General features: G+C 38.3%; 1 protein-coding gene across 5 annotated transcripts in view; it reads right to left on the bottom strand.

Annotated features, from left to right (window-relative positions):
• LOC126924922 (mastermind-like domain-containing protein 1) overlaps positions 1 to 9,521 on the bottom strand; it is a 172,081-nt gene that overhangs the window by 71,354 nt on the left and 91,206 nt on the right. For 4 of the 5 annotated variants that reach the window (XM_050739922.1, XM_050739921.1, XM_050739919.1 and 1 more), the window contains one exon: positions 2 to 58. The exons of the other annotated variant lie outside the window; for it this stretch is intronic. In XM_050739922.1, the coding sequence (XP_050595879.1) occupies positions 2 to 58 (57 nt within the window). The remainder of the gene's footprint in view (position 1; positions 59 to 9,521) is intronic. 5 annotated transcript variants of the gene reach the window in all.

The following is a 9,521-nucleotide window of genomic DNA, read 5'->3' as shown; positions in this document are numbered from 1 at the left end:
CCTGATTGTCCAGACACAAACCAGCAAACGGTAGAATGGAAATAAACACGCTTCTTACCTGGAACACGTAAAGAGCATTGATAATTAAATCTAATGCTAGAGTTGAGTGTAAAAAGAGGATTAAAAGGGTTAAGTTTGTCGTTAAATTGATTTCCAATGGGTAGCTAATTTGGTCGTATTTATTCTCAGGTTTACCAAGGCAAAGAACCAGGCTTCGGGAATACGTAGGATTCTTATTTCGAGCGCAGTTAGGTACGTTCGATTCTTAAAATATCGAACGCGAATTGATGCTACTTAGAATAATCCGAAACCCACTGAAAATTCATCGGAACGTATTCGCTAATTCTTCGCTATTGTTTCTCCATTTTTATCCACCTAAAGTTGCATAATAAATTCCACGCTATTTAATCGCTGACTCATGGAAAAATGCGATAATAACCAGCCCCGTAATAACACATGGGACATAGCCTACCTCCAATCTCGTCTATATTTTTGTCAAACTGACACTGCTGAACCGGCTTAATTTCAGTTCACCGTGGCAATGTATGCATATATTCATGCGAGCGTGTGTTCGGATCGTTCCACATTGACCAGGCCAGGTTCAGTCAATTGTTTGGCGGTGACGAGGCCCTTTGGTACCTGTGCAACGACGATGGAATCACTATTCTCGTACAGTGAAACTTTCGTCCGTGAGCCCGGCCGATGTTTGTATCCCCGCAACACTCGGTTCGAGCCCCTTCAATTTGTCAAGACTTGTCAAATTTTTTCGTTTACATTGCCGGATCGAGATCCGATTTTAGAGACCGCGAATAGGACGACCGGTGGGAAATACAGAGCGGGACATGGGGAACAGGTCATTAAAATCGTGCAGGATTTCGTCGTTCTCCGCTTGCTTCTCGTTCGCGTTGCAAAGTGAAATCGTAGGAGAGGGGATTTATCGACGATTCGACGGGCTCCGGATATTTTAATTAACCGAAAATAATTCCAGTGACTCGCGGAATTAGGTTAAGCTTGATTAATGATCGCGTCAATTTCGATTCATTGAGCGCGATTTGTTCGATGAGTTAGCTGTTCTTTGGTATTTTCCACTTTCCATTCAATCCTTTCCACAGGAATTTTTCTTTCAACAATGAACACAATTATGCACGTAACAGCACATACTTATGTTTAAACGAGAATATACAGTGGCTATAAAAGGTACTTATCATAAAGGTATTTATCACAACATTCACGTAATTATCAATCGATATTAAAAATACGAAATGTTGAACCTGATAGAGAAAAAGAAAGGTTTCGTTGGAAAATAAGCTCGGAAGAATCGGTAATTATACGGCTGAAAAAATGGCCACTGTCACCTTATTCTGAAACACTTGATAGCTAAGTATAATTGAGCGTTTGTTTTTAGTACAATTTAGGTGTTCGATTCTTTTTTTTCATTCAGCATCCGCCGCGCTTTTCCAACACTGTTTTTTTGCGGACCATCCACGACATGTAAAGATTAGTGTGCAGACATAAAAGGGCCAGACGAACGTGAATGCGTATGTACGTGTATATATACGTGCGTATTGTTGCACCACGGAGAAAATAAAAAGAGCACGAGAAAAAAAAAATGGAAGGGAAAAAACGACAGAGAGAGAGAGAGAGAAAGAGAAAGAGAAATAGAGAGAGAGAGAGAAGCAAAATGAAAAAGCAGCAATGGCGCGAGAGCAAGACGGAAACGCGGTGAGGGAAAAAGACACCATCTGTTACCGGCAATGAAATATATCTGTGTCAAAAAAAGATGGGAAAAAAAGAAACAGGAGCAAAATGCCCGAGAATGGCATAGAAGCGATTGTGCAACTAAAAAAGCTGTTCAATAAAAAGGGACAGTGGGAGAGGAAAAAAAGAGTGTAACTTGCAGAGATTAGCGAGGCTCAAACAGCCAGAGGAATTAATCCATTAAGGAAAAGGAGGGTAATTGAAAAATATACGCTTTCAAGCAAATTGTGCTACCTACTCGTTACGCGTGAAAGCGCAGATGTTATCACCAACATTTTGTTAATTCTCTGTCTAACCGGTTTAAAATCAACCTAATTATATGGAAGTTTTCTGTTCGCCTCGTGAACGAATAGGGAAGAGTACGACAATTGGATGTAATAGGGCAAATTCTTCATTGGACGACGCGGATGTTTACATGGTTGTAGGAAATCATTGCATAGGCGTAACGTCATGTTACGGTGGATCATAAATTCGTATGTATTTGGGACGTTCAGAAGAAAAAAAATATATATATATAAAATAATTGAAAAATATATGAAACGTTCAAAGTACAGTACTCGTTGTATAATATTCGCTGTATAAGTGAAACAAATTTCCTACGTCTCACTCTCTTAATTGTATTTATATATTAACTTGCACAAACATCCACTGTATATTGATATCATATCGGGTCATATTAATTTCAATTACTTGTACGCATTTCGATTGGTCGGGAGTTGAATCAATACAACGTGACACGTACATACCAAACTAACATCGATCGATCAACAACGTTTTGGTATCCGTTAATGGGTCGCGTACGTGAATTACTTCTTTCGCCGGCGTTGTTGTTAACGCGCGAGATCCACGCCATCCGATTAATTCGATGTAATTTTCTAGTAACAACTTTGTGTATGCGTGTTCCTCCGTAAGACCGATTTCCCGCACTCAAGCAAATGTACTTGATTACCGAGCGCAAATTGATTCACGACACATTCTCCATCTTTTATTTCGTTCGTCGAACCTGTATAATTCTTTGGATCGTAATAATAAAGTAATTCGATCATTTCTTTCTCGATCGTAGCGGCTTCAACCATGGGACGTCAGGCATATTCCAATAAGCTAGAAATTATTTTGAACGTTTGTTGCTTCATGGTGGCCAGCTCGCCAGGCAACACGCAATACCCGTTATTATTTGCCGTGAATGTTCTTTCTTCAATTACGTGAACGCCGGCAAACCTAGAATAGCAGGAATAGTTTGGTTTGGATGCTCGGTTATTTCGAATAGCTAGATTATAGTTATCGAACAACTTTATTGGCCGGACGCTCGGATATCTACGTGGCCACTATTAATCTCTGTGTTGTACGTGTGTTTGCGTATAATTGCGAATATTGTGGATGCATTTAAAAGCTACATTTGAAGCATGCCTTTCAAACCGATCGATCCGTTTCGTTCATTTATTCATTTATAACAGATTGAAATTTGTTTTATAACGGAATTATACGAACGTAAAGCCGTAATTATTTGTCCTTTTCTCTGTAGATAAAAAAAATGGGGGGGGGGGGGGACAGAAGTTATTCTAAAAAAAATTGCAGTGGAAAATAACGGAAATATAAAATTGAAAAATGGAAATATATTTTGGAAATGAAAAATTGGAAATATATTTCCAATTTGAAATATCGATATCTCGAGCATCTGCCAATCTTCATCGGTCAGCCTTCGTTTCTCGGAAAAATCTCACGAGAAACATTTGCATCCTTTGTTCATCACAGCGTTCGACGAAAACAAAACGAGAGAATCCTTCCCTTCTTTTTTTTTTTTTTTTTTAACGCGATAAAAGCGGCAGACCGCCATCGTGGATTAGCGCAACGTGGAATTTCGCAGTCCCAGTTAATTGCTTCCTCCTTTTCTTTTTTTTTTTTTTTTTTTTTTTTTGTTCAATCGGTTCGCCGCCAGCAAAAGGATTTATTCACCCCTTACCATCGTCAATCGGGGAACAATGAAATTCGACGAGTTTACTGGCCGGTGTTCTTATCGCGACGCGCAAATTTTATCACTGAAACACAGTCTGCCACGATTAAATTGATCGTGAATCGTGACATCGAGATTCGATTTGCTTTCACCACACCACGGGATTCATCGTTTCGTTCAGATAATTAAACGTTATCCTATGCGCCACTAAATGTACATATCGACCTTAACGATTATTTTTCATTAACGCGCTCGTATATTCATTATCGCGTACAAACATCACGTGTGAAGAAAAACACGATAAGTCATTTCTGTTAATTATATTTTATTCGGATAGTATTTTACGACCAGCAATTATTACATATTTCGAAAATTTTCCGCTGAACGAAAGAAACAAACAACGTAATTAGCTGCGCAAGCAAATGCAAATATATATATATATATATATCTATGGTTTACAGCGTAGCAAATTTCAAAATTACTTTCCCAGAAGAAATAAAACAACGAACTTATCCTGTTCTTCCTTTAGAATTCTCATATTATTCCTTCTTCCATACTCCGAGTTCTTCGAACAAATAATTCTATATCTAAGATATAACTGTTTCTTGTCATCGAGTAAAATATATCCAGACCTGTTTCATTGTTACCGGTTTTAAAGATGTTTGAGAGAGGTCTGCTTCGAGGAATCCAGAAAATCTCGTCGAGACGTGTCGCAATTGTAGTTTACCTCATCGGACTCCGGTTGACACACTAATGCGGTGTCAGCCAAGAATTTGCCTTTTCTCGAGCTTCTTACACCATTCCAATACTTGAAAAAGCAACTCGAGGCTTATTTTTACAAACCTTTCCAGACACAAAATATCGGGACAATCTCTGTTTCGTACAATTCAATGAACAACATGACACAGTGCATCTTGTTTAACGAGACTAGTACTCGATATCTTTCGTACAGCGAAACTCCAAAGGAACGACGTATATTTCAAAGTCCAACGACGAGTGTTCGTACAAAATAACAATGGACAGCACGATGGAAAGTATCATAGATGAAACGTACTTGCTAACCGATATTACAGGCCGTTTGCTCTCGATACGCAATGTTTTCCAGATTGCGAATTAATCTGCGAACATAATCAAGGTTATTAACGACTCGAGAATCTCGCAGCTGTCCTCACAAACGAAGCTGTTTAGCAAAGAAGAAGCAAGATAAGGACAGCTAATTCAAACCTATTAGCAGCAAACCGAGGTACTAACTACAAGTGCTAAATGACACATTCCCTCGGTTTCTCGATTTAGTTTTCGCATAGGAATTGTCGTTTATTATTTATGCGTACGTTCGCTGTAGATTGCATTTTGTATGCCAGAAAATAATTTCCAATTCTTGTCTCTATATTGTAAAACTTTGCGTATAATGCCGTAAAGGAAAAATATCATCAAGAAGCGGACGATAATAAAGTTGCAGTGTCAAAGATTTCGATTTGCAAGAATGTCCATTATGCCCGCATTTCTCACAGAATGTTCTTTCCCTTTTTTTCACCCATTCTCCCCTTGTACGTTTCTTCTATCTATCCTTAACCCCTTTGCTCGTTTCTCGGCTTGTACCCTTAGGAGTTTCTTTGCAGCACGTTGCAGCTTCTTTCGCGAGATTTCCACGTTGCCGTTTTTCTTTCCTTTTCTTCATTAAACGTCAGGTTAAACATTTTTTCCACCGTCCTTATCCGATACGATTCCATCGAAACTGGCTGTCACCGTAACTCTCTCGCATAATTAGCAGTTTATAATAGCGAAAACAGGTATCCTGTACACGCTCGCCTTTACGGCTCATTTGAGAACTCGTTCGTATAAACGTACATAGGCGTTACGTGGCGATGACGCGTTGCACGCGCGTATTTGTAAGTACGCTGACCGTAGAAGAATTTAATCTCCTTGTCCCATGAAACGACTAATAACCCGAAAATGTGTACAGAAGCTACGGGATATTTATTATAAACATATCTTCCGAGAAATTAATACACGGTATGAGTAAGCATCTTAAATACGTAAAGAGTGTTAGAGGCTCGTTAGATATCGAGTCCCTTCGGTATAACGATGGCGTACCGTTTAAATATCATTACGATCTCCGTGAAATACGAGTTCGCGCGTCAAATATTTTCTGCCCTTTATATACGTACACTGTACGTTTTGAAAATTGTTTCAAACTTTACTAGTATTAATCACGGTAGACGAGTCACGTAACAGCGCTAATGAAGTTTCAAAATGTTTCGTATAAGGCACGTAATATATTCATAAAAGATGTCTACGGGCGTTGGAATACTTTTATGGGTCTGTGTATTGTTCGTACACCGACGTACACAGGTAAACGCCACAAATGGAGACGCGATAAATCATTGTCCATTCGCGTTCAAGATTTTTTCCCATTCCCTCGACACGAATCGCGCATTTCCAGGTGCGTTAATGCCAGCCTCTGACCGACCGTATGTTATTTTCATCGTTGTAATAAATACTTGATTATCTAATCAACGCTATTATTGTGCACCGGGCCGGCTCGTATCTCTGTTTGCAAAACTGCGATTCTGTTTTCGTGGATCGTGACAAATGGACAATTGCTTCCGCTATTTCGTACACGAAAAATCCAGTCAAAACAATTTAGCTAGATTCGGCAATTTGTTGCAACCAACCGAGCGAACCAACCGGCTGGATAAAAATAAAATGGAAAGATCTGTCCCGTAGAAATTGACGAAACGTTTCTACGACTTGTAACGGTCGAAATTCATTCAAATAACTAGACTGCCGGCATTTATGCAAATTTATAATTTAACCACTGCTAGGACAAATATACCCAGACATTTGTTTCGCTTACTAAATTCACGTCGAGTCCTATACATTATACGCTTTATACGCTTTCGCGCGATGTACGAAGACCACCGAATGGAAAAGAGCTTTCTGCTGATTTTTTTTACATTCTAATGTCACTCCTGTGCTCCTTTTCCGTATACGTCATACCATTCTGTGCATATTCGCGCCTCCGAATTTCCTCTAAACGCATAAACGTTCACAGTTTAACTACATATGGACGTTAAATAGCATTAAAATAAGGATTCGATAAAAACAATTCAATCGTTAGATACTATTTTTCATAGCGAACTATTCCTGCATTTTTAAACGACGAACATACTGTGTTCTATGCTGTATGAAAATAGTACGAGCATTAAAAGGAGAATTACGCGGCAAACGGCTCGTGAAACAAGGCACGACGTGACAGATACGTTGATTGTTTCTATAATTATTCATAACCAATTAAATTCTAAAAATGCAATCCAATCGACTATAAATTATGCCGCACACAACTATATCCCCCCTTTTTCCGTGACAGTTAATTTCCTGTTTTATTGCCGTATCGATCGGTAATTAAATTGGAGCCAACAACGGCCAACACTTTTATACGACAGAAGCTTTGCTGTGGCGCTTCCGTAAAATTCGTCCCATTTTATTACCATACATTCGTTAATCCCTTGTTTAATAACGCCACTGCCAACGCGGCCGGTTTATTCCAATTTCTGCTCGATGTGCAAATAAAATTTCCGAGTGCCTACCGCGCGTGATGTCATATTCAATGAAGATAACACGACCAATTCACTGTCAGCTGTTTTTAGTTGGCGTGATAAAGGATGCAACGATGCTTTTATTTTTCTTATCGTTATTTTCTTTCCCTCGGTCTTTTTTCCTCTTCTTAAAAAAAAAAAGGAACAAAACGATAAATCATGTTCATCAAGCCTTAAATTCACTAATCACCGATGAGAGTCCGATTAAATTAAATAATTAATAACGGAATACGAGAGATTCAAAGATGTTCGAAATGTTTTTGTCTTCGAAATTAATGTTACTAATCTGCATAATATTTTCATCGATCAAGTCTATAGACCTAACAAAGGATAATCAAAGCAATAATAAATGAAAGGGAGACGAATAGGTAGAACGAATATCTTTTGAACAAAGTCGCGCGACACGTAAGAAAAAGGAAAAAAAAAGAGGAGTTTGTATTCTCTTTTACATATCACGTCAACGTGTACAAGAAAAACCATTCTCCGACCCGTACAAGCAAAGTAATTTGAATATAAAAGGGTTAAGTGTCCCATTGAACGTGCAGCGAATAACAAGTCTACTTACCACGACCCGAATATCTTCGCGAAAGAAGATTAAAATGTCGAAACGATAAAACATTGATCGAGGAAAACATTCAACGAATATTACGAAAAGGCACGAAGAGCATATCCAGGAATATCTGAGAATCGTTAGACAAAAGGGATAAAAATTGTTTAATTTAGGGGAAGCTTCCGAAGAGAACGTACGGTATAGAAAAAACTACGAACAACGAATATCGTCGATGTTAATTCGTCGATGTTAATTATCATACTTTTGAGACGGTAAAATATTAATAAAATATCGAAATGAGATCGAAGAAAAATTATGGAAGAAAAGGGATGAAAATATGAAATTTAGGGAAAGTTGCCATAGTGGATATCGTCGATGTTAATTCGATTGTATTATACTTCTGAGAGGATGAAATATTCGCCTAGGAGAATGATAGGAAGAATTTTCGAGAAATATGTAAAAATTGGAGAGCAGAAGTGATGAGAATGTGAAATTGGGGGAAAGTTTCGATAGTAGACATGGCACATAGAACGTTACAACTGTGAACAATGAATATCGCCGGTACTAATCCGATTTTAATACTCTTGAAAGGTTAAACTTCGGGGCAGTGATAAAATCGCCTGCCTTTTCCCGTTCGATATCCAGCTCAATGACAATTTAATAAATCCTTTATGTGGCGTTACGAGCGCGAGCAGCTACCAACCAGGAGAAAGTCACAAAGCGTAATCGAATCAGAATTTTATGACTCATCGCTTGTTCGATTGTATTATTTCGTCGAACGTTAAGTAATGAACACGGAACAAATTGGCGTTATTGTCTGGCAACTGGTTGTAAGTCAATCGGCAAATTCACTGCCTTATTATAACGAACTCTTGCCTTTCGCGCCACTCTTAACATTCTATGATACTTAATTAATAGATCGTCCGGCGCATAAAGTTACATCCTCTTTTTCTTTGCTTTAATATTTCTCAGGGAGAAGATTTTATGGAAAACTCCCTGCGAACAAAGAAGGAAGAAGGTCTTCGAGTTCTTTAACTCGGTTTCCTTTTCTTTTTTGTTTCTTTTCAACAAAGTTGGACTTGAATCACGAAAGTGTTTTATTAAGGCAGATTTATTATTATTCCAGAACACGGCCTTATTTCCACCGTGAATTCTATCTGGTCCCTCCGAGTTCACTGAAATTTTCTTCCTGTTTTTAACGCGGCAAGGAGTTAGGTTTCGCGATTTATCAACTTTATGCAAAGTCGTCTGACCTGTTTCCGACCACCGAACAACGTTCGCAAAGACGCGCGTACGTAGACATTTTACATTTTTCTGTTTCCTTACGATTTACGATAGGAAACTTTTTAATCAACATTCGGTCAAAATATTTCGCCTGCTGTATCATATATACCCATATACGAATATCCATCGGCAAAATAATCCAACGATAATAATAATAAATATAAAAAGAAAGCAATTAGCATAATTTATTATTGAAAGGTAGTCAATCAGAAAAGGTAAAGTAAATAAAACGAAAGAAGTCGTATGATCAGAGCGTATTTTCATCGACAAGAGGATTCAGATTTCTTTATGAAGGTTATTCATTCTTTCCCCTCCAATTCTTGTTTGGTTACATTAAAGGAGGGAGCAAATATATTTTATTGCGGAGATGGGCTCCATG

This window comes from Bombus affinis, chromosome 15 (assembly GCF_024516045.1).
Source record: "Bombus affinis isolate iyBomAffi1 chromosome 15, iyBomAffi1.2, whole genome shotgun sequence".
In the NCBI taxonomy this organism is placed as follows: Eukaryota; Metazoa; Arthropoda; class Insecta; order Hymenoptera; family Apidae; genus Bombus; species Bombus affinis.
This window is presented reverse-complemented; position numbering and strand designations above follow the sequence as displayed.